This window comes from Dromaius novaehollandiae, chromosome W, assembly GCF_036370855.1.
Source record: "Dromaius novaehollandiae isolate bDroNov1 chromosome W, bDroNov1.hap1, whole genome shotgun sequence".
NCBI classification, from domain to species: Eukaryota; Metazoa; Chordata; class Aves; order Casuariiformes; family Dromaiidae; genus Dromaius; species Dromaius novaehollandiae.
Window position 1 is genome coordinate 68387325 of NC_088130.1, and position 26702 is coordinate 68414026.

At 40.8% G+C, this 26702-nt stretch overlaps 1 protein-coding gene across 3 annotated transcripts in view; it reads right to left on the reverse strand.

The window, feature by feature from the left end:
• Positions 1-26702, reverse strand: part of LOC112994467 (dymeclin) — a 218362-nt gene that overhangs the window by 118216 nt on the left and 73444 nt on the right. For all 3 annotated transcript variants that reach the window (XM_026118835.2, XM_064500291.1, XM_064500292.1), the window contains exons 9-11: positions 16258-16440; positions 12317-12495; positions 6594-6719 (exon numbers count right to left, since the gene is read on the reverse strand). In XM_026118835.2, coding sequence (XP_025974620.2) covers positions 6594-6719; positions 12317-12495; positions 16258-16440 — 488 coding nt within the window. The remainder of the gene's footprint in view (positions 1-6593; positions 6720-12316; positions 12496-16257; positions 16441-26702) is intronic.

Consider the following 26702-nt stretch of genomic DNA (forward strand, 5'->3'; position numbering starts at 1 on the left):
CGCTTATTGAAAACTTACAGAAGCATGCTCTGAAATGATACCCAAGGATTGCTTCCCACCGCTCCCGAGATAAAGTAGACTTATCCTGGGATAAAAGATCAATTTACTGATGATATCACCAAGAAGCTATTTCTTAGGTTCTCTCATTATGAGTGAAATAGCAACGGCAACTTCCTCCCATGAATAAAACCGGGCTCATGTTTCTTCCCAGCTGCTTCGGTGGAAGTTATTCCATGATGCAGACGCCTGCACTTACCCAGCAAATGAAGCACTGACTCATTCGCCCCACCAGTTCCTTTACTTACACTGTGATCTGCTACGCGGGAGCTGGAATTCACCTGGAAACGTGCTCTTAATCTATACGACCGTATTTGCCAGAAAACAGACCTTGCAGTAGCAATGCAAAGCTGACAACTCCAGAATTTTTGCATATGGCAGCTTATTATTTTTGTAACAATGCATCTAACGCAATGCTTTCTAAACACAACTTTTCTGCATGTAATTTCCCAGGCATATTTCAAATAGCAAACAAACCTCCCTCCCCACACCGAGAAATTCCATTGCAAGCTACTGAAACTCATAATCATTTGTAGACTTTAGCTTTAGCAGGCAGTTATTTGAGAAAACCGGAGAAGGTGACAGTAGCAGGTGTCATTCTTGTACAGATGTGCCCTGAGAAAGACAAGATGTGCTCTTCTGCTGCGGGTCTGTAGCAGAGTGTAGGATCTTGGGAGTCTCAGCTCCTGGTCCGTGCCCTCCCAGAGAGGGTGTTCCCACAGGGCAAGAGGAATGGGACTGGGACAAGTCACATAGGCTAAAGGAGGACCCTGAGCCCTCCCAGGCCTCCAGTTGCATCATTTTCATCCACCCATAGCTCCCTGGGCCATGCCCAAGCCTTCATCCACCCCATTCTCCCTCCCTGCAGTCTGTTCCCCATTCCTTGGCCAGCTGACCCATTCCTTCTCAGATCTCCCTCTTCCCGGCCTCCCTTTTCCTCACCCACCCTTCCTCCTTCCAGTCTCCTCATCTAAAAGCAGTCTAACTTCAGCTTCTCTAGCATTTTGTCGCTGTGCTCCTAGCCTCCCTCTTCTCATTTCTTGGCTCAGCAGTCCCAAGTCTCACCTGTTTCTTGACAAATTTCTCTCTGTCTCTCTCTCCACTTTTATCCATCCCATGTTCCTTGCACAGCCAGTCCTAACCAGAGCCCTGTTCTCCTAACATTTGTCACACCAGGCCCTTTTGTTCCTATATGCTTTCTTCATTCCCCCTGCATCAAAGCATGCAGCTCCAACCAATGCTGTCTAAGGAGCAGTAAGTACACCGTTAAGAGTGCAGCCCCATCCTGCCCTAATCTTATTCCAGAAACAGCCAACAGTTCTGTCAGAAGCCTTAGAAACCCAAACCCTGGAAAACATCAGTCTAAACATTCCAAGTCTAGAAGACCTACGAGCAACATGGAAGATTTCAAGAAAGTTATCAATCCTAGATACAACCCAGGTATGAAATTAGAGCACTGAACGCAGCTCTGCTCATCTCCGATTCTGAATGTACTTTATCCCCTACTAAATAACCCACCTAGAGAGGCTTTAGCAGCTTATTAATGCCAAATCAAAGAGCGTCAAGATATTCAGATATACAAAAATAAACAAAAGAAAAGGGAATCCTAAACCTCTTGCTTCCCTAATGCATGTACATCAAAGAAAGGAGCCAGTAATATTAATTTCTTACTTATCATACAGCAGTATAAATCAACCAAAACCATGATATCTGCAAGATGTAGGGAAAGAATTTGGCTTCTGAAACCATGATAATGAACCACGAGGTGGACTGCAAACAAGACAGCTACATACAGTAGCATAGAAGTTAGCAGCAGCCAGCAGTTGCAGACAGCAACTGCCAGTTAGGAAATCTGGCTCCCCTTACCAACTCCCTTCTTGATCCACTGCGACCTAAGGCCTTTCATGGCCTACTTTTCATAATGAGTAAAGAGAACCAAGCAATATCAAAGCAATAGTCCTACTTGGCAACTCCAGAAGTTAAGAAATCACCATCTGTCAGAAGCCACATTTTCAAGTGGATGAAGAAAACAAGAAACACAAATATTGAGAAGCCTTAAGTATACTGACTAAGGATGATGTATCCAACAACAGTTAACTTCATTGAAATTAAATTTTCAAAGTAGTGCATCAAAATAATTCATAATGTATAATTACATTACTCAATAATGTATAACTGCAATAACTTAAAAAGTGACAGTTTCTGCTTTTCTACTCTCATTGAAGAAAGACTGAAAAGTAATACAGGAACAGTCAGTTGCAAGTGGGCCTGGGTCAAAAACCAGAATTTTGTTTCACAGAAGACTTCAAGTTTTTATAATTTGTTTTTATCCCAGTGTGGGGGAAAAAAAGAGATCTTTTGAACCCCACACCCCCAAGAGACACTTAATATTTGTCCAATACTCATCCAAGAGAGCCCAATGCCCTGGAAGGACCTAAATTGAAATCCATCCTTTCAGTTGGGAAGTAGAGAAACTCAGCTGTGGACTTCCTCATACCACTATAACTGGCCTAATTACTCAAAAATACTATTGGCCCTCTGGAGTCCTACTGCAGATGTCTCTGGAGATTAGCTCCCGATTCATCTTGGAGCCTCTCATACAAGACGAAGATGTTCACAAAAAGGCTATCCTACTGAGTCACCGTTGCTGAGACTGCCAGGTCCCGTGGCTGCCATGCCCTGAATCAGTCAGCTACTCTTTAGATAAATCAATAATTAAATAAAACTACACCCCAGTCCCTGTCACCTCTTCCCCCATGCTAAAGTAAGCAACCACAGCAGAACCGATGGAAATGGCTATAACGTCAAACAAACAAAAATTCCCCTGGCTTTGGATTTCAGGAGCGTAGAAGTATTTTAGATTTCAAAACCAACTACACAATCTATGCCACACTTCGAACAAATCTCACTGGTTTGTGGATAACAATGAAAAGGGAAAAGAGAAAGACAAGAAGCTCAAACCTGAGGCGGTCTTGCAAGAAGCTCAAACCTGAGGCGGTCTTGCAAGAGAAAAAATACATCAGTTTTGATCAAGTACCCTTAACACCAGCTTTCTTGGCACCTACAACTCAGCACACAAAACATCAACCATAGATGCAAGGAACAGGCACTCACTTCTACACGTACTGAGCGCTGAGACCTTTAGCCTCAGTTTCCCATAACTGATTTTGAGGTTTTAGTATAATGAGAGTAAAAACCTTTGCATTGTGATTTCCATAGTCTGTCACCATTTACTACAACATAAAGCACTACAGTAGTACTGCAGGTTACTACTTCATAAAGTACTGTATGTAGTTAGTTTGAGATCTCTCTCTCTCTCTTTTTTTTTTTTTTTTTTTTTTTTTTTTTCTAAGTTTCATAAATCAGAGAAGGAAAAACATCGATACTTGTCCATTTAAGAAACTCTTGCATTGACTAGTTTACCCTGTTGTTGTTGTAATTAGTGAAAGAACTGGAGCTCTGCATGGTTACAGTGACATCTTGCATTAAGGCAATGGCAGGAACAGGACCTATGTTTTCAATCATACTTTCCAGGCAGTTAGGACCACATTTATTTTAAACAAAAACGCTTCAGCAGTCAAAAAGAGTTTCTGTGGTTTCCTGAGCTCTCTACCAGTCGCTATAATCACAAGATTTACAAAACTGTGCTTACTAAAATTAATCAAAAAAAAATCAATAAATAAATGTGGGTGTGATACCACAAGGCAAAATAGCCCATAAATGGATTGTACAGTCATGCTTCTTATAAGAACATTACACAGGATACACAGCAGCAGAGAGAAAAACAGGTTGACTTAAAATACATCAAATCCTTATTTTTCTTCATACTTCAGCCAAGTGATGGGGAAAAAAAAAACCTGCTGCAGTTGCTAAAAAGGGATAAATATTTGTAGTGAAGAAGAGTTGACCTGTAGTTGTGCAACTGATGCTAGATGGTCATGTTTTACAGAGTTACATATATAGTTTTCCCAACGCTGCCCCTAATATTTTGCTTCCTCATGATATCCTTTCAGCCTCTAGGAGTTGTGTACTTAATATTTAAGAAAGTATGAGACTAATTCCTTACTTTATACTGCATTTTTTGAAAGGTAACTGTCCTTCATACAAGGGCACATTCACGTGACCATTCAAAAGGACGGGTGAGGGAATTCATGTACCAGTACAATTTTGTATCTCTTCTACCCTCAAAGAAAAAGCGGAGCGCTAACTATTTCTTCCCCATCCTAGGTCCACAGGATCCCACCACCAGCAGATCCATTCACCAGCCGTTCCTCAACTAAGATGCAGTGCTCACATTTGCATTTTGATATTCACAGCCCTCTATAGAGTTCAGCAGTGTTGCAGATCAAGACGACAACTTTTTTTCTTTTAGAGCATCACAGATTACACATTTTCTTGAAATAAAGGAATCCTAAAGAGTTGGTATCACAGTCACTGACTCTCCTGTCTATGTTGTAGTTTATTCAGGTGACTTTCAAGGTACAAAGTTGAAGTTTTGCAGTAGAAGAGGCCCTACTCCTTCTCATTCACTGTGCCAATCCATCCCTGCGACACTGAGGCTATGGGGTAAGAAAAAGGCTTCAAATTCAACTGGAAATGCATGGCAAGGGCAGAAAAAGATTCTTTTTCGCCCTGAAGTATGCTCTCTCCTTAGACCTGAAATATGCCCGCTTTGTACAAGAATGGAGAAGAGGATAAAAGAAAGTTAAGGGACAAAGGAAAACAGGAGAGGGAGACCAGCTTATTCCAAATCCGTCCTCTGTGAGTGCCATTGCGCTCCTCTAGCTGTTGATGGTAAAAGCATCCATTTTCAGATCTTTTTCTGCAGCAGGGGTGACAGGGGAAGTTCACAACCCCAGGCCTGCAGACTCAGGGCCCCACCGCTACCTCTCTCTATCCAGCTGCAGGACAGCACTAGCAAAGCCCTGGCCACGCGCTGCCAAAAGATGTTCCTCCGGAGGGACACTCTGCTGAGTGGCTAACGGGGCAGAACAAAGATTAAGGTGGGAAGGAAATGGCAGAAGCAAAGGCAAGACTGCAAAAACCAACGCAAGGTAAGAGGAACAAGATCCATTTTAATGAAAAAAAAAATAAAGCAAGCAGTAAAATAATATCCACATTACACAGAAAGCACTACAACTACATTGGCAGGGAGAGCTGCAAAGGCAAGAACAAACTGGACAAGGAAATTTGATTTATGCTTTCATTCCACAGCTGGATTCTCATTAACAATTTTAGGGAAATCTTCCACTTTTACTTATCCAGCAAGGAATTTGTTGAAAGACCATGTGTACCGCCTTCAAAGTGACTGAAGAAAGATGAGGGAAGAAACTATGAGGCAGTAGTGGAACTTGTGGGCTGTATCCCTCAACAAGTTCAATTTACGATCCAAGCTAAATGACCTAGTGATATGGGACCCAAATATACACACTACATACATGCATGGTGCATATCTAGGTTCAAGACGTGAAGGTGAGGCAGAAGGAAGTCTTCAGAAAAATGTTATTTCAATCACCTGCATACTTTCTATAGGAGTTCTTCCTAAAAGGTGCTCCTAAAAAAATTCATATAAATGCCAATTCTTCTTACTTTCTACATTCGGAGCTATATAAAATAATCTGGGATTTCAGAAATTAAATACTGCACACCTCAGTTATTTATCACCAAGGAAAAATGTCATATTCCCTCTGAAAAAGGCTCCAGTCTGGAATTTACTTGAGAGGAAAATTTTGTTTAGATATCCGAATATTCTGCTTCCAGATTTTCGCATTTCATTAGTTGCACATAATCCAGAAATAGAGTTTCCATGTCTCAGCCAAAAAAAAAAAACAAATAAAATCAGTGCAGACATCATCTGCATTATGGAAGCTTTAGAAGCTAGGAAACTGGAACATAATTATCCAAGGTACTCTCCAGCACAGATGGTGAGGGGCCAAAGCTAGTCAAAATTTGAATCATATTATATGGACAACATAAAAGAGATATTAATCTAGCAGAAAGACAGAAAAGGGATGCCAAGTGAGGAAGTAACATTCAGTTTGGAAAATAAAACTCCAGCTAAAATCCTCTCAGCTGAATCAAACTGGTTGAGCAAAGTTTTTTTTCCTAAAGAGAAATTAAAAAAAGTTGTCTGTTTTTCTCTCTTCTCTCCCCACCACTTCTATGGCAAACATTCAGCATGTCTGAGGCTGCCTGCCTGCCTGCCTATTACTGTGCTAATGTGCCACAGGAAACACCGGAAAGAGGAAAAAGAACATATATATATATACTTGTACACGTATATATGCACGGCATCGCCTTTACAAGAGGGACCATGTTTGTTCACTTCACTAGGGAAAGTTTGGAAAGGACACTGTGGTTTGCCAGTCTTTACATTAAGAAATAAGTATATACCACCAAATCCGGAAGACCATACACAGTCTCTAAACCAACTCTGCTGAGGAACTAGTCAGCTAGATATGCAGAGGCATTTTTATAGAAATAAGCATTTAATGATTCTTAGTTCTGAAGAATTATTTACTAAAACAGCAACTCACCACTTCATGAATGGATCGATTGAAGCCATCATCCTCTGTAAGAATCAACAAAATTATAAGAGCCATGTAAACATGGTGCGAATTCCTTTCTTCGACATGATACAGGATTTCGAGAATTGGCAAAACCTTTAGGGAAGGAAAAAAAGCGTATATTAGTTTAGGCTTTCAAGTACCTCAGACAGTAAAAAGAAGAGATCAGAAACCTCCCCTACATCACCCTGTCCTTCGATGGTAGCATAGCAATCACTCCCTCTTGAAATGACCACCCCTAAACACTGACGTAAACCATTCAAACACCTTCCATCTGTTTTCTTCTGTCTCCACCAGAGTCTAAACAAACTCTTTCTTGTGGCGAAACCTGGAATTTCAATTCCTAACAAATGAGATTTCCAGCCATACCAGTTACCATAGGCGCTCAGAGTTTGGCTTCCCCTCTGAACTACGGGGGGGAAAAAATTAAGCAAGATTTTCACCAGTTTAAGCAGGAAAACGGTTATTGTTGACCACTTTTGTTTATGCAAGCATGGTCCAAAATGACTATCCTCATCAAACACAGCCAGGCATATGAGACCCGAGGTGCACGGAGTCATTTTAAGACCTGAAGCTCAACTCCCATTTCAGTGTGTGGAGATAACCCTAGAAACGAACCAGGTTGGGTTGGGTTTAAAACTAGAAAAGGCCTGTTTTTCTAATTCGAGATAATACGCAGCCAAGGAGAACTGTCATTACTACAAGAGTTCAGCCCAAGGTCTTGCAACATTTCCACCAGGATGGACAGTTTCAGCCAAAGTCTTGCAATAATAATGAAAATGAGATTTCACTGCCACAGCAAGCATACCTGAACACTAGTCTAAACTTAATCCAGATGATTGTCTCTTTACCAATAGAAAATTAGCTTTCCACTGGCTCAGTATGATGTGGCTTCCCCAAGCTGCAGAAATAGGCCTAAATCACAAACTACCCTGGAAAAAAATAAAGGAATTTGGGAAAAAAAAAAAGAACTCGAATTCCAAGATAGTGAATGAGACACCAAATTCATTCCAAGAGATTTGAGCCACCTAAAGAGTTGCTGTTTTTAAAAACAAGCCGAGTGAAGCAGGATGAATCATGTGAAACCTATTCTGGGGCTAGGCCAGGACTCTCGAGTGCTTCGCGAGTCTCTAAAATGGCCAGAATGTTCTGCTAAAATCAACAAGTCCCAAAGCAGTTGGACCACACTGAACACGCTTCGCGCAGTTTCTGCTCAAACCAACGAGACCGATCTAAAAGCTGCAGGCCACAAAACCTTTTGATGATGCTTTACCCAGGGTCAAGGCAATACTGCAACAAAAACAGAGGACAAAAGTATTTGCACCTCCCAAATGTCCTTCCTTTACAGTTTCAACAGATCCTTAGGAAATCTCTCTTCTGTGAAAATTGGCGTTGATATTTTTATGCTTTGTGAATATAAATCTTGATAGCAAAGGTATAAATCTCTGTTTTCCTAGAATATCTACGTAGCACGTAGCAAAAACAACTCCTCTTTTCCTTGGCTGGGGGGAAAAGGACATTTCTCTGTAACCTCGCACAGATAACTTCTAATTTCCACCTTCTTCTGCAGCGTAGGCTCCAATATACTGGTTGAAGGAGCAATTATTTCCAGAGGAAGTAACGCCATTGGAGTTCTTTGGTTAAGTGCTAGGAGGGTCTATATGTCACACAACTTAGCTGAAAATTCCCCCAGAATAAGGCTTGGCCTCTCCAAACCACTCTGTTCAGGCTTCCTTCCCTGCACGCATCTTCAGCGCTTTTGAGATCTCTTCCCATCACCACTCACCCGGCCTTGCCTTCCTTTCTACTCCTGTTTCAGACTTTGCTCATTCTGCCTCTTGGACCAAACTTACGGAGGCACATGGCAGTTTAATAGCTCTCGCCTCGCGTCCCGTAGATGAAAATTGGATCAGTTCATCGAGTTCCTGTCTTTTCCTCCTCCAAACACTTTTTTCTTTGCACACGGATTGCTGTGTTAGGAAACAAGCTATCCAGACCTTTGGTTATGCCTAGGAGATACCTAGCACCTAAGTATTGCTGCTACCAGAAGAAAAATTATTCGACCAGCCAGCATTTAAAAACACTTGCTGCAGCGCACGCGCACACACACACACACACACACACACACTCTTGCAGCAAATAGAAAACTCCCCCATCCCATTTTCCCACTCAGATGAGGGCCGTGTCCAGGAAGACTCATGCAAATAAGTGTCTTGGGTATAAGAAAAATTACAGTGATACAACTTTCTATTCAAAAGCCTTGGCACATCCCGACTGCCTGACTGTGCAGGTAGGCTCTCCAACAAGCAATTTCATTCTCTGCCTTCAGAAACTACAAAAAACATGCAATAACCACTTTCTGAACTGCAGGCTCTTTTGCTGATACTCATTAAACTAAAAAGTCACTCAGCTACTACTAACACTCCTCTGTCAGGAGCAGCTTTTAATGCTAACATTTTACTAAGAAATGGTCACCATTAAAAAACTACTTTTAATCTTCAAAGCAAGGGGCAGGTAAAAACAGACACTGATAATTACAGGTGCTATATTCAGTCCAAGGTCAAGAACAGTTTCACCAGCAAAGAGTTTTAAAATAGCTTGTCTGCAGTCTATGACACAACACGAGACAGCGTAGCCGCTCAGGAGCAATGTGCTTAACCCAAATTTATGCCACTGGAAAAAAATACTGCCATACCATCAGTTGATATAAATGCATCACCATATACATCATTTTGATCTAATCATGTTGGGTAGCAACAAAACATAAAGCAACAAACAGAGCAGCGCTACACGGCTCAGCAGCCGAAGCAAAAAAACATCCAACGGAAAGTGCTTTTTTCTCACAGGTATCCCTGTGATATCCCAGGGACATCCCACCAGCATTTTTATCTGAAATAGTGACATTAATTGCTTCTACAAAGAGAAAATTATACAAAGAGACATGCTAGAAGTTAGGGAAGGCACAGAAAATCCTATTAATTCTACTAGGCAGACTGTTACTATAAGGGGAAAAAAAAGATATGTTGCATTATTAATGATAAAGCGATATTCAGAATAATTGAAGATGAAAGTATTTATGTGCAACTCAGTCACATTCATACACAAATTAGGAAGCAAGTTGAGACAGAACTTGTCATAACAGTCGAAAAAACTCACATTGAATCAATTTACAAATTAAACTAAAACAAATCGCAAAAAGAGCAAAGATGTAAATCCCCCAAAAGCTAGGAAACGCCACAGAACGTCTACTAGCGATGCTTCCCAGGCATCAAAACCTGGTGGTATTAGAAAAAGAGGGAAAACACAAGATTGCACAGAGTGAAGCAAAACAGCAACAACCTGCATACCCTCGGAAAGTTTAAGATGAGGACTCAGCTTGACTGCTGACCTGGTCTCTCATGTATCAGACCTTCATCCTGCACCCGATTACCACTGCATGAAGAGCCCGCGACCTTAACGCTCGAGCGAGCCATATTCTTCCAATAAGTCATCCACTCTCAGTTCAAAGATATCCTTGGAGAGCCCTGTTCTGTCAGCAATTTCCTCCAATGAGCTAATCACCTTAACTGTTTTGTTCCCATATCTCTTAGGTTGTGGAATTTGACTTCCAGCCTCTACCGTGCCTTTCCCTGCAAGTCTAGAGAGTCCTTGCTACTCAGCCTCTCCCCCGGCAGGTACTTACACATCCAGACACTTCTCGGACTTCTTTCTGACAAACTGAACAAAGGTAGCTTTCTAAGCTTCTCACAGTAAGCCTTCACAGTTGTTGCGGCTTTTTAAGCAAAAAATTGTTTCTCTACGCTCTCTCCATTTTTCAATAGCCTGTAAATACTTTATGGAGTATGTTAGTGCACCACCGGAATAGCACATAGTATGTTAGCACCAGTCTTGCAGTTGCCATATACAGAAACAGAAAATGCAGCTCCATACTCCTGCCCAGTTGTCTTATTTACAAATTCGAGACTGAATTAGCTGCTTTCAGCACAGGGTTGTAATGGGGAGATCATGATTTCTTTGTCCCGTAAATCCCCCTCACCCCCAAACCATTTCATATCCTTCAGGATGCACTGCAGTCTTTTTGCTCCTAGGAGAACAACTACTTCTGGCTGAATTAAAATACACTTTCTGAAGGGCACAGCCCAAGTTACTAAGCAATCCAAATCGCTCTTCATCATTGCTCGCTGCTCATCCTTATCTACCAGCCTGCTAGAGGTGAGCAGACTGTACAAAGATGTCAGCAATGATCACAAAGATCATTCATATGCATGAAAAATAAAACAAAAGCAGGGATAACAACATGAGACAGAGCAGACAGTTTCATATTTTGGTATTTAAAACAAATACATTGTTAACTTTGCAGTAATCCTTTTCTCAATTTTCTCAGCTTTTCCCAGAAAGCCAGCTTTTTAGTGTTGCTTATTACTTCTGGGATCGCTAAAAGGTTTTTGCTGGGTTTTTTTTCTTTTTTAAAACAGTGGGAGGAAAGACAGGTGATAATATATGATAATATCCCCCATGGCAGAATGCCTGAATATCTGCAGCTGGAGCTGTTTTGACATACACACCTTGTGCTTTTTCTGGAAGCTTTACAATATATGAAATACCATAATTATAAAACAACACACACACACCCCTAACCTTTATTTTTCCAGAGAGAGAGTAAACTGGTAAGTTTAGCAGCTGTGAAACATGTCATACCGCATACCAACAGCCCAGAAAACTAAATGTGACAATTTGTCCACAGAATTCACGCAAAATGACTCAGCCCTGGCCTCGATAATCTGCAGCGGACCACATAGGAGTTCACTCTTCAATCATCAGTTCAGCATCAACCATCTTAGCTGAGTTTGCCAACAGTGGTGTCTATCAGCTCTGATTTTAGCAATATATCTATCTGCTAGAACTTGGACTGAGACCAAACTCATTCTGTAGCTGCCATCAAACAGGCATGGCATCTAATTATCTGGCAGGATTTCAAATATTAAAATGAAAAAGGTTCTCCATTCTGTTACCAATTCCCATAGACAGACATTATCTTATTAAAGAAATGCTTTTTAATAAGTAAGATTTGTTAAAGTGGTTTGTGACATTACTAAACAGAGAGGGCCAAAAGCTAATTTATAACCTACAAAAAAACTGCACCAGGTGGCTGTTACATTGGCTATTAACCACAATCTTATCTCAAAGCAGCTAAAATGTTGTTCCAGTTGCACTTCTAAAAAGAAAAAAAAAAGTCAAGTACTCCCCGAGGAGCTTCAGTCTCAGACACTTGCATAGGTCAACTCTGTAGGACATTCATCACATTAGTGAAGTTACAGCTCATATTGTTAACCTTGATGCATATGAACATACAGTAAGCTTGCCGAGGTTTTTGGCCTGAACATCTAAAAAATGAAAAACAAAATCATGAATAGAGCAGGATCTGCAACCAGTTTCTTACAGCATGCCTGGAGATCGCAGCTTTAACCCTGGGTCAGACCGGCAGTGGCATTAGGCACAGTCTGATAGCCTCACGAGTGCTGTCCTTACTGCAGTCGCACGGTCCGCATAATACTCCCGAGATGACATAATGAAGGTGAATAAGTTGGTCAGAGATGGTGCTGCCACAAAAGAGGGAACACGAGCAGCCAGTCGCATAAAAGCTTCCCCAGACCAATCCCTCTGGAGTATTAGACAAGCAGGACAATACTTACGAGGTTTTCTATGTCCGTGCGTGCCAACACGTATGTCCGCACATTGCCGTTTTGATGCAGAAGCATGTATAAGAGAAGAGTTGCTTGATCAGATTTCTGCTGCTCACACAAAGCCGTGTATAAGCTGTTAAAATTAATCTGGAAAGCATGCGGGTTCGATGAAGAAAAAGCAGTACTATCTGAAATAAAGAAACCAAAAACCATATTTAACAAAAAATATTTACCACCTAGGCACATGTTTATTTTATAAAATATCTCTGGGTGAAATATTTTCTACAACCACAGTAAGGAAGGAGGGAAAAAGAAATATCAATCAAGACTACTGTCACCAATGGTCATAAACCTCAATGTCTAAGAAACTTCAACTGTGTCCAAAAGCTGAGGCTGTCCTCCCACATGAGATCTGGTAAGGCTCCCGCATCTGCGCAAGACAGTCTTTTTTTTTTATTATTATTATTATTAAAAGTGCTCTGATCCTCTAGATAGCTCCTACTATTTAAAAAGAAAGCAATCCCATGAGCGGCTGCAAAGGCAGCAGCTACAGGACCTTTGCTGTAACTGATGATGGACTGACTAATGCGTTTTCAAACCTTGTAACCAAAACTTCCAAGCTTAGTTGCATCAAGATGGACTCTCTCCTTTGGATTTGTCAGCACGGAGGGCAGATGCACTTGTTTCACTGCAAATATCCTGATAGTCTTGAGCTATAGGTGTTGCACAGCTTTAAAAGATGTGCAGTATTTTTTTAATGGGTTAATTAAAATGATTTAAAACACTACCTCACGAAGTCTAACAACACTCAAAGTAACAGTAGCTGGCTCACACGTACAATATAACCCGTGGCAAAGCTGAAAGTGAAATAAAACCGAAGAGATTTCTGTTCACAGAACCTTCTCACAACAGCATACGGCTATCTTTTCTGAGACTGCAAACAAGTTAAGCACATGGAAAAATTACAGCAATTTCATGGCAAGAAGATAGTCTGAGGACAGCAGCACTTTGGGTGCTCAAGTATGCTGTATATCTGGACTTAAAAATTACTGTATTTCTATAAGCAAGGTGCCCAAAGTTGAAGAATTTAACTAGAATTCCTTAGATCCCACAGACTATGGATTTCTCAATTCTTTACCTTCTTTAAGGAAAAAAAGTGCCTCAACTGAGGAAAGTTCTGCTGCAGAAAACAGCATGGCAGAAGTACCTTCTGCACAGTAATTTGTGGGCAGAGGGGATTTTAAGGAGAGGGAGAAAAGACTCAAAAAAAAAGAAGAAGAAAAAAACCAAACTACTCAAATTTCAAAACTTGCTTTTTTACAGCCCATTTAACTTGTATTACAATAGGAGGCATGCCAGGCACTAACATTGCACTGCACTGGAGCCTTCCCTTTCCCAAAGCCCCAAAGACTTTGCAGATATTATCCCTGTATCACCACGGAAAACAGGGAGAGCTTCTCACCACTCACATGCCCATGGACAGGAACTGCAAGCCAACACAAATATGGCCCTCAAATGCACAGCTCCATGGTTTCCTACCAAACTTTTCCACAGTTCTGGATAAACCTCTATACTGGTAGAGGCTGACTGCATAAATGCCACCTACACCCACTGAAATACATATCTGCCACTTTTCCCCTTCTTTTCAGTGTATATTGCTAGCAAAGTTTCCAAATAGCTACCGACTACTTGGGGCAGTTGTCAGACAGGGATGTAGGTGGCTGTTGCCCCTTACTTTGAACAACATCCCCGACCTTTTGGGGAGGAAAAGCTGCTGTATTTGGAAAGGCTGTAGGAACTCAACGAGAGCCACAGCTCCCAGTGGGTTTCTGGGAGGCCGGTGGAGACGGCTCGCGCCGGAGCGGCTGCTTCTCCGGAGGCAGCGTCTTGGCCTCTGCAAAGGGCAACAGCTCCAGACATTCAGCTGAACTCAGCAGGAGACACTGATGCAAACCGTCCTCCTTCCTGCAGGAGTTCCCAGCTCGGCAGGAGACGGGAGACGCTGCCTTACACGGAGGCTAGACACAGCCCATGAGCTGGCAGCAGCTCCCAGCCCCGTGGGACTGATTCGGCAGTGGTGGAAACCGTGCCTCTCCCAGACGCTCCATACCAAAAGGCAGTTTTGAGACAAATCCCTCTTTTTTCCCCGAATTACCATTTCTTCCCCTACACTTCAAACACTGGTTGTCATTACGGACTGGCTGCTTGAAAACACTCATGCTTCAGGTGGATATTCTTCTTTACCAGGTAAAATTTCAATGTAGACAGTAAAATCAGATCAGTGCTTTATTAAGGATGCTGACGCCACAGTTCATTAGCTGAGGAGAGCCCGCTGACCTTCAAGCTCCTCTTAAGTGAATTTTTACACTATATCATTTACATTTATAGCACTTCACTATCTCTTTTATTAAAGAAGATTTAAAAACAATAAGATCTTTTCTAAACTTTATTAAAAAAGCTCCTAGAATTCAGTAACAGCAATAAATCTTGTATTACCCTACAGAATATTAAAGCAACCAATAGAAAAGTTAAAATACTCTTGAACATGTAGAATAAAGGATAACTATCTTGAATTTTATTAGTTCTGTCTCCATTAAATTATATAAATTACTCTTAAAAAGCCACTTTTCCTATTATATTCATATACCATAGATCATTATGACTGTAACCAGTCTCTCTTTTTCATACCATTCTCTTTTTTCCAGACTCTCAGCATGTTCACAGGAATCAAATTTCAGCTCAGCTGTATGAATATTGCAAGTGGAAACAAGTTTCTACCTGTTCAATAAGTGATTCTATAAACATACACATTTAGGGAAAATACAGGTTTGCAAGCTATTTTGACAAGAGGAGGCTTTTAAAATTTCATAGCAATTCATGAATAATAGTTTTTAATGAAACGCATTATTAGTTATCAACAACATTAGCCAAAGTTACCTAAAATAAGTTATTCACACAAGTTATCAGTTGGTTAAAAAAAACGTAGAAAGAATTTGATCTCAATTGCCTGTAAACAGTTTCTGACAGATCAAAGGGCCATGTTAGGCTCAGCCCTGATCAATACTTACAGTTTAAGGAATATAAAAACTAGATGCACTCCAAACAAAGTGAAAAACACAATCATATTTACGTGATTGCACAGGTTATCATGTAGCAGCGGAGCCACATGCATACTGTTAACCTGCACAAAGCCAAAAAAAGGTAAAAGCCAATGGCTAAAACTCAAAGAGGTATAACTATATGGATATGTGCAGACAAAAACAAGCACAAGCCGCCTGCACGCTCAGCTGTCCAGGCGCAAGCCGAGTCAGGCTGAGCTGTGTTAGTGCGTTACTGCGTTCCAGCTAAGGACCTCCGTAGCAGAGCTTTATAATTCAGTGCAATATTGCACTTGTGGTTACATGACATACGGACTTGTACTGGCCTTTCCGAAAACAAGATAATGCGAAAGAGTCTGAAGCTTTCCATGTAGACATATCCCATGAAAGTGTTTACAATAACCAAATTCTCCTCACATTTCCAACATGAGAAAGTCCACATCAGTTACACCAACTCAGCTGATATGACAATTCAATTGCTTATCTTAACTCTAACTTGGTGTCCGCTAACCAGAATTTCCCCAAGTCCTATCCAGGGGATCTCTGCATACTTTTTGGATAACTGACTTATTGCCATACTACCCATTTTCATTTATATTTTATGAAATTATGAAGCTGTCTAAAGTTTATCAATCCAGAAGGCAGGCATCTTGTTCTCCCTTCACCCCTTTGAGTAAGTTCCAGCAGCTGAGGAGCTCCAACTCAAAATTCCCAGAATGAAGTACTATTACCACCCCTCCATGGGCTTACTGCAGAGAAAACAAGTTTTAGAAAGAGAATATCTAAACAGCCACAACAATACAGTGCCTCAATTTGACCAGTTCATGCTTAAAAGCAACAACAGATACAAACCTTGCGTGTTCTTGAAGGACATAATAGCTTGTCTGTAGGGGTTCGGTGTATCTGCAGCATCGGTCAGGTTGGCCAAGACGAGCAGAAGCAGGAGACTCTGATTAGCTAGAGGGGAGCACTGTTCCAGCTGCGGTGTTGCTTTGCTCCCCACTCCCCCTAACGTGAAGACTGTCCACAGGCCAGCTAGAGAGAAAAAGGCAAAAAAGGACAATACTCTTAGGAAATATCATGAATGTTCATGTTTTAATGAACAAAGCTCCATCAGAGATAACGATGCCATCTGACACGCAAGTACGTAGGAAAGGGAAAAACAGCTCAACCCTGCACACCGAGATGACAAGCCTGGCTACCCGATTTCACAAACCGGAAATTTCAGGAGTAACAGTAGTGAGCAGAGAGAGAGGGGAATTGAGAGATTATTGAAAATTCAAGAAAATTAGTAAGAAGATATGAAAAGGAAATAAGGGAGGTGAAACAAAGCATATGTTTGAAGGGGAGAAGCTTAAAGCCAACAAGACAGATGACAAACTAGTCAAAGGATTCATGAAGAGACCCTGGTAACGCTAATGCACTAAGACAGGAAAAGGAGCTTGCACATTGCCTTTTTAATAAAACAAGCTTGGTCCATCTTGTACCATTTTTCTTACCTATTCTAAGTTGTATAACCTCATTATATTTTAGGCAGAGCACAGTAACAAATACGAATCCTGCTTAAACTTGAACAGCCAGATTTAGAGTCCTGCAGAGAACATCACTGCCCATTATTTGTGGGTAGACAGCATAATACCAAATAACAAACTTCTAGGGGAGGGGGGAACAGGATTAACAGCAATTTAAATTCAAGCTTTATGCTATTATTAAGGCTGGCCTGTTGTTTTTACATTCATACAGAAGATGAAGTAACTTGAAGCAGCACAATATTTCTGTTGAGAGTACTTAACGCTGCTCTGAAACTCTGTGTTAATAGATTGCATATAGGATATAAAGGTATGGAAATACAAACTGTTTGCAATAACTTGGACTTAAACATCTAGTTAAAAAGAAATAAAAGCTTGAGAACACAAATCACTAGTGATACTGCCAGAAGCCAGTCAGCCTGATTGACTCCGCTTGGAAAAGTGACAGTTTTTGTTTTCTCACAACTGCCTCTAAAATACTTCTATAACAAAAGAGAAAAACTACATTCATTTTACATCCACAAAAATTTAAGTAGAAAAATGTAAAGCACCACAAAGAGCTAGTTATTCCACACCAACTCTTTGTTATTTGCTCACTAACTACACTGAGATGGCATGCTAGAATATATCTACCCCCTTTATTTAGGTGCCTATATGGGATGTGTATACAACTCCTGAAGACTGCTTGCTAAAACTGTAATTATAATCCTACTTAAGCTGTGGTGGTTGGGTCCAAAATGCAAGCTGAGTAATTTGAAAAATTTAATACATACAGCATTAAAAAATTAACTCCAACAGTATAATACTGCATTTGAAATTCCTGTTGCTAATTAGAGCCCTGTTAGCGAAGCAAGCTGACTAGCTACATGCCCCATCATAGGGTAACCGGGCAAGGGGATGGGGAGCAGGCAGCGGTGGAGGACATGAAGGCTCCCTAGAGTCCTCTCCAGCGGACCCGTAAATCCTCCTTTCCTTGCCACCACTCACGACGCTGTATCACACTGGGGAAAAGATGAAGAGGAGCACCAGAACCGGAGCGGATTCAGCGTTACTGGGGAGAAAGCGTAAGGGGCAGGGGAAGACTAAAACTTATCCCCATGGCTGCGGTGGGACATGACAACCTCAGTGTCACTGGGGCTCTATCCTTACCTTGGCTCCTGCTGCATGCCCAGGTTCGAGGCAGCCCTTCCCTGGGCTACATCCACCCTCAAAGGCTTTGCACTTTATACTTTCTGAGTAAATCCTGGAATTTTATGGCAGAGCCTGGCCATTTCATCAAGGGAACAGAGCTTTAATACATCAGCAAAGCTTTAAACTATACAGAGTAAAGATAGGAAAATCTCAACATTAAAAGGCCCCTAAAAATTCTTGTACTCTCGGCCCTACCAAACTTCAAACCAGCCAAATGGTATTTTCCTTCCAACATAATTATAGAGTCAGATTTTGTAACACACTAACAGGTCCCCGGTCAATGCGGTGGCAAGGCAGTTATTGCCACGTCAAAGGCAAGGGAAACCCTGCCCTTCGGGGTTAAGCAGCTTGCAGGAGTTTTCGTAATGAAGAGCACTACAATTAACTTCCTAGCAAAAGTTTCATTTTACATTACCAGTCCTTTCTGGCCATGGTTTTGATCCGTTCTCCACTTATCAGATCAATGAGGCAGAGTAAAAATGCCGACAGTGAAGTTCACTTTTAAACTCGCACAAGTTATCCAGATACGTAACATGCAAAGAAATTCTAAAAAAAGTGAAACAACCCTACCTTTTTTATCATCGCTTTTTAAATGAACTCAAATTTAGCACCTTTCTCTTAACGGAAAAGCTCAGTGCAGTTCTCAGCTATGCCAGCGTTTTTAATTTCCCACCATCCCAGCCTGCTGGGGTTGGCATTTGACATTACTACACCTTTCCTCCATATTTGGGAAAAGATGGATATAGCCAAAGTCCTGGCTAATGAATTTTCCACCACGGAGAAGGAGGTAATTATGTCCAAGAGGAACCCAGACATCGATACATGACTCACGTAACCTCTCGAAGCTCTGTCTCTCCCAGCAAGCTTGTTTTTCCAGAAAAGCAATCCCATGCCAATAGGTTCACAACAATCATTCTACTTCCAAAATTCAATTTTGAATTGGGTGCTAAATATCAGATGGTTCTCCCGGCATTTCTCAAGTTAAGAGACATTTCTAGGGGAAATAGTGCTTCTGATCATGAACAACGGACTGAAGCATCAAACAGGCAGCCAGCTTGGCAGGACAGAGATGCAAAGAGTCAAGGTTTGTAGCTATCTTCCATGTGGTCTCGATATTTGAGCTATCACATGGTTGCACTGTCTTTGTTTTACATTTCTGCAATTTTCAAAGTTATTAAAAATAGCATTTGAAATTAAAAATATTTAATTATTAATAATTATTAATTAAAATATTAAGTTTATTAGCAAGTGAAATGTAAAAATAAAGCTCTGCTGCAATAAGTCCTTAGGAACTCTCCTCACCATATTCTTTTCAAACAGATATTTACATTTAACAGAAAACATATTAAGAACATACACAGAGACGCAAAAAGTGCTCCAAATCACTCTTCCAATTCTGCTTCACTACAACATTCTAAGCAAAAAGAATAAAAGGAAGAAACCACCTTTTTTAATACTTGTTTAAGCCAATACACAGCCACAAGTAGCCATAATTGTACTGGTATTGTGTATCATCGTTGAAAGCATGGAATAAGATTCTCTTGGATGCTTCTACATTCATGCATATGTATATACACACACATATAGTGCTCAGATTTCTCTCATGTTTAAATTTCACTCTTAAGTTTCATTTACCCTCATTCTCTTGTCATTTTAGTGAACATCCCAAGGGAAATGCAAATTGCAAAAGTTTCCTTAAAGCTTTCTATATCTCTAGGAAGTGGTAAGGATGAGCTACATTTCCCAAACAGCCGTGGCTCTCTCCATTCCCGTGTTTCAGATGCTATTAAGGTTTTCGCTGAAGTGCTTGCCACTGCCTCAGCAATCCAACAAGATCAGCCCTTTGGGGGCTTTTCACAGCTCCCGAAATCCCAGTGTTATCATTTCAATTGCTGCCTTCACACATCACTGATAAGTGCAACCACACAAACCAAAGCAACATTTCCGTGCAGTTCCTACTGTAAGAAATGGAAAGCTCATTTTAAAAGCAAACTACTTCTGCTGCAGTGCAGATTTGCAGGTCTTTTATAAGACAGCTGGAAATAGTGTTTGCAGCCATGAAAACAAACACAGGATTTTAATTTAGTCTGACAGCCTGTGGAACAACGCTTAATGAGTGAAATGAAAACTACGACAATCGCCAAAAAAGGACTTTCTTTCACTAGTCTGCTATTTAATATGAACAGAATGCTACAGAAATCCCAAAGGAATCATCTGATCTCCGTTATGCACTAACAAGAAGATATGGATGAGGTTCGTGCTTGTGCCTACCTGGGGAACAGTTCAAACACACTTATTTATACTTTCACATGATTAAACAATTTTAACAGCTTGATTTCAAAGAAGTTTGAAACTGAAAGACAGGTAAAAGGAGAACAGAGGCTGTTTTTAAAATTTACCCAGTATAAAGCATTTCTGTTTATAGCCAATCTACCATCTAGCACTGCGGACCCCATAATTTTAGAAGTTAGTATATCAGTGAACCCTCAGCTCTACTACATTTTTGAATTTGTGTGTGATTTTTATTAAACCAGTTGTAATTTCTCCACAGGATGTACCTTATTCGCTTTGCACCCTTCAGCAGATGTGCCTGCGAGATCAGCCCTCCAAGCCTTCTTCCTGGCAGCGCAATGGATTAGCACCAGTTTCCTCTGCGTTACTTACTGCAAAGCATCTAACTGGGAAAAGGTGGTTTTTTCTATAGCTGTTGCAAAAATGCAGTCATATTCCAACACCTACCATGATGGTTCAGATTCATAAACAAACTTCATGAAGTCTTCCCTTGAACTGTCGATCCTTCATTAAGTTTTAGCACAAGCATTACATTTGAATTAATGCTGGCACGACCTTTTTGCAGGCGCTCATTTCTCTAATCGCTGGAGCCAGGTAACACAGCAGATCTGTTTCTCATTCCCCTACACACACATAACCCAAATCCTATCATATATCATTATCATCCTGGCACTGAATTTTATTGCTTTGGAAATTATTTTGCTCAGTGCCAGCTTTAAGCCATAAAGACTTCCCTAGAGAGATCCCAGGAGCAGCCTGGCATGCTCCGGATTAACATGGCAGCCCCAGGCTACTCCTGAGATGGAAAAGAAAGAAAGAAGAGTTTTGGTAGAGATGAAGCTTAAAAAAAAAAAATGCTGTTGATCTCTTACAGTCATTTGAAATAGCAATCCTCCTCCCTTGCTGCAAAATGGAAAGAACAAAAAATGTAAGTAGACAAGGCTTAGGCTTGAGCAGCAGGTTAAAAAAATATTTTTTTAAAAAAGTCAGTCAGACAAAAACTCAACAACAAAACCAGCAAACAAACAGAACAGAACTAACCTATATTTCAGCCTATATTTCTACTCAAATCAGGTTCTAGCTCCATACCTTGTTTTCCCAATTTATAAAGTTTTGAGCATACTGAAGACTGTTTAATGTCCTAAGCATATTTAAGATAGCAGTAAACATGGATTCGGAAGAACTAAAGCAAAAGTGATTCTTTACAGCATCTAGCTGATACTGTCGCGGTGCTCTTCCACCAAAACCAGCAAATAACATATTATTCAAAAACATTACAATTAGTATTTTATTGTTATTATGCACAAGCAGCAGCTCTGGGAACTTGAGATTTTATTTATTTAATGCTTATTGTATGTGTCACATTTCTTCAGTCAGTTCAGTGGTTCTCACATTGTGGTCTGATGAACACTTTCTGGTGGCCCATGGAGAGCTGGCAGTTCATGCTGTGCTGGCTCTTGGCCTTGTTTCCAGCTGCTACATTGTGTTAGAAGAAAGCTAAAAATACATAAATACTTTCCTACTATTACTTTTCCATGTAAGCAATTTCTCGAGTTGCTACAGGGATGCTACGTGATAATGAATGGGAGAGGAAAAAGTGGTCCATGCAATCACAAATGAAATGGGAGAGGCAGGATCAGCGAGGCAACTCCTGCATCGAGATGTCGCTCACATATTTCAAGTCAAAGCCTTTTTGTACTTTATAAGCACTTCCTTAAGCTTCTCGGGTCTTTATTTAAGAAACTTAGAACTGCTACTTGTGAGAAGCACCAGGTATATTTGCTTAGATGACTACAAGAACAGCAACTACACTAAATTTAGAAAAGGCCCACTGCAAAGTTTTGAAAGATTCAGAAAGAAACCAGCAAAGCTGAAATATCGGAAACACGGAGTAATTTTTTTTTTACGCTTAATGAATTTGTATGTTAAGTATTCCAACAGCCCGCTATATCCAACTCACCAGGGGCATTAACACTTTGATATACACACAAACCACAGCGATGAATTCCACCACAGAAATACGGAAGCCAATGGCAACACAATAAAAGTGCAGACCGAAAAGAGGTATCTATTTGCATGGTGGATTTTTAGGTAGGGAAGTTAAGAGTATAAACACCTTAAAGCCATTACTTACTTAAGGCTAAAAATGACTGCCCTAAATACTGCAATATAACTTTTTTCTGACGTCAGCTGATGCAAGGTTTTGTAAATAATAGATTTTTGAAACCTAACATTGTATCTGACACGGCAATACAAATGACAGTAGCAAAAGTTGTGTGTTTTCAGCAGTATTTTTCATGCTCTCCGCTGTCTGGCATTAGACAAACAGAATTAACCAAAGCGAGCTTGCAACACAGGAGGAAAGGCATTTTAAAACTAACTATGAATGAATAGTTTCTAGGCGACACACAGTCTGGCAAAATAAATTCGCATTTCAAAAACCAGTAGACTAGTTTTTTTTTTACGCCATCAGCAGACTACAAGAAGAATTCACATGCGGGAGATGCTTAATTTTTAAAAAGAGCATGCAGCGCTGCAAGTGCGTTGAGACAGCCATGCTCTACGTACGGTTTCGGGTGCAGGAACTGCGGAAGCGTGCCGGTCACGATAAATGCATGCTCAGTTGAAATAACACAGCAATCTAGGCTTACAATCCCGGCAAGCTACCACTTAGTCCGAGGTGCAAAGCGCTACGCAAGGCCAAAGTCACATGCCTTGCCGCTTTTCAAATAGGAAATTCCCGTGGCTTTTATTGCAGGTGGCATGAAATTGCTAAACACTACAAAAACGTGCCCCTGTTCCTATGAAAAGATTAAAAAGAGGCTGCATTTTTAAGAGATGCATTCTAGAAGACGTGCTTTTTTAAAAACAAGTTATTTCCTTCTCATTAAATCAGTATAACAGAACCATTAAGACCGGCTCATTCAAATACATAACTGCTGACAGAGCTGGGGGGTTATTTGTTAGAGGTTTTTCGCACCTGATAGCGCAGTTCTGAAGATGACAAGTACCTCCTTCCTCTTGCCAAGGAAAGTGGAAGGTCTCAATGTCTGTTAAGCCAAGCTTTGAAAGGCAAACTGTGCCGCCTGCCCTGCTCCTGATCACAGCAGTCCCGAGGAAAGCCCAGTTTTTGCGTGCATGTCTGCATATGGGTGTTGCTTTTCTTTCTTTCTTTCTTTTTTTTTTTTTTTAATGCATCCCAGCCACCGGATCTGGCGCTTACTTTGCAACTGGAAGGCTCCCTCTCTGCAGCAATCCCTGCAGCTAGCACAGTTAACCTGACTGCACGGACGACCTGCCAGAGAATCCTGCACAACTGCCTTTTGCAATCTCCAAATAAACCATATTGAAAGCGGCATTACCAAGAAATACAAACGTGTCAGAGGAGGCCGAGGCCGTGATGTCATTAACACATTTGGGAAGCAGTTTTTCAGGAAATGAATCATGGAAGCAAATGAAATGCAAAGACATATTAGGTAACCATGTTCATCCCCTACCCAGGCAAAAGTGTTCCCTCCAGTACATTTTGTTATTCTACCCAGCCCAATTTTAAGGGACTAGTAATGGAGCTTGGACCACATCCTTTGGGAAAAGTGTTCCATAACCTAATAAACCTCAACGTTAAGATTTTTTTCCTAATATTCAGCCTAAATTTTTACTTTGTTCAAGTGCATCCATTTATTCCTATAAGTGGTTCTCTCCATGTAATACCATAAAACATTTCTTCCCAGGTTGGCGTTTACACCCTTTAAATAAAAGGTGCAGTCATCAGTCTCCTCTGTTGCCTAGCCAAATTATACACACAGATTTTTCTTCCATTTCTTTGAAAGTCTTTTCCACTTTGCTTCCTGCAATTAATCCCAACACTTTGCATGACCTCTTAAACAACATGGCAGTGAAAAAAAAGTTACAAATACTAAACTGTGTAGATAAACAAGCATCTTTCTCACTTGCCCAAGAATAGCACTTACTTCAATTTATCTATTTAGCCTATTTTTGGCACCAGATCTCCAGAGGTCCCTTATTGTGGCATCTAAAACAAGACTGACTTTGTGATGACAAACTTTATCTCTGCTTGCAGCTGAACTGCAAGCTAAGAGAAGGCCACCTTCTCCCAGGGATTGGGAGCTCAGTTACAGAGGTACGTTCCCATCAAAGCTTTTGACGCTATGGGCATATCAGGCCTTAAAAGGCTGACTTCATCTAAAAAACTCTAAGGAAATGTTTATAAACTAAGTCAACACCTTTAAATTGTCCCAGCAAAGTGTGTATGTAACGTATTAATGTTTTCAGATGTGCTCTTCTTCTCTTATCAACACCCTGAGGCATGAGATAGCTTTGTTAGCTGGAAATACCTGGATACGCTTTTGATATCTGGGCCACAAACCTGAGTAGTAGACATACTTGGGGATGGACTCACAGAAGAATTAAGAGAATTACACACCAAATTCCTGAAAAAGCTACAAAGTTGCCAAATAAAGCTGAAAACGCTAATAAACCATTAATTCCCTTCAACCAATATATCCAAAAGAGCTACAGAAGGAGAACCACTTGAAGGAGAACGGAAATCTTCACCTACTTTTGTTAGCTCCACTGAACTAGGAGCTTAACATCTTTCGAGTCCTATCTGCTCTTCAGCCGTGACGGCATGAAGCACCCAGGGCAGAGAGCTGGGACGTTGCAGCCGCTGCTCACGGCACTGCCCACCCGCTCGGCCCCGTGGCTGAAACCACCTATTTCGATCCCTCTGGAGATAAGCTGTGATTTCTGGGATGGAATAATATTTCTGCTACGTATCTGAAGACCATCTAGCATAAAAAAAAATGCCATAAATGTGACCGCAATACAAAAAAAAAAAACACATTTCACAGGATTATATAAGAAAACCATACCACAGCTTTATGACTATTTGAAACCTGGGAAGTTAAATGCAAGCTGGAAAAGGAGGAAGAGCAAAGAGGCAAACACATGAGAAATGTGGGAAACTGCAACCGACTCAGTGTTGGATTCAATTTTACAACAACTGTCTGACTCAATCAGCTATCAGCCATGGAACAGCAAACCTCAAGCCAACAAGAAAGCCACATCGCGAGAAATTTAAGGTTTTTTTCTTTTTTAAATGGAAATTCCTCTGGCTTTTGCCCAGGGTACTGTCCTGGTACTGCGCTGTTGCAGCGGTTTGGACGGAGGGGGAAGGAGCACTGTGAAAGTATGTAATTGCACTGACAAATCAGTAATATTTTTCGTCAACATAATCGGACAAAATTGGGCACAGGAACTAACAGGGAAATATGCTCAAAAGTTATCCTGGCGAAACGAGAGCAACATTTATTCGCAGTATTGGTTTTGACAATAAAATGATCGTGCTACTCCACTGAAGAAGAATAACGCCAAGACCAAACCTATGCCTCAGAAAACTGGACTAAGAGTGTGGAAAAAGTTTTAAAAGTTAAGCAGAAAGGAAAAAATATTTTTTCAGAGCATAATCTCATAGGAGGAGTCAGGCTGGAAGGGACCTCAGGAGATCCCCAGCCCACCTGCCTGCTCCAAGCAGGGGCAGCTGTGGGGTCGCACCAGGCTGCTCAGGGCTTTACCCAGTCGGGTCTTGAAAACCTCCAAGGATGCAGACTGCACAACCTCCCCGGGCAACTGCTCCACTGCCAGACTGTCCTCATGGTCCCTAAACAAACATATAATTAGGTAGGATATATCCATAAGATGCAGAATCTGTTTGAAAAGAAATTCTAGAATTTATAAAATGACAAAAAATCCCCCCTTCCAATCTTACATGTGCGTTTACAAAGGAATTAAATTTTTGGAAAGAAAAATTGGACATAGTGACATTTATGCTTATTATATTACATAATAGTTAAGACTGATTCATGATGAACTTACGGTGTAATCGATCAAGGTGAATTTATGATACCGGCACAGCCAAAAGCAGCTTGAGCATTTTGACAAAGATGGTAGTCAAATTAAAGTGCAATTTTTTTCTTAGAAAAAAATCCACAGCATGGCTGCATCCACTTACACTACTCTATACAATAACGCCTATGCAGCCATGTCAAAAGACAACAGAAAAGCAACGTATTAGCAGTAGTCAATATTGTATGTTTGGAAAGGACATAACGTTAAGGCAATATTTTGAATTTAACAGAAGTCCAGAAAATGAAAAGCAGGAAGTCTTTCAAGGGTCTGATATTCAAAGCCGCTCCATACACCAGATATGGCTATTTTCTGGAGTGACCGTCCCATTTGTGCCCTACAGGAGAGGACAGACCATAG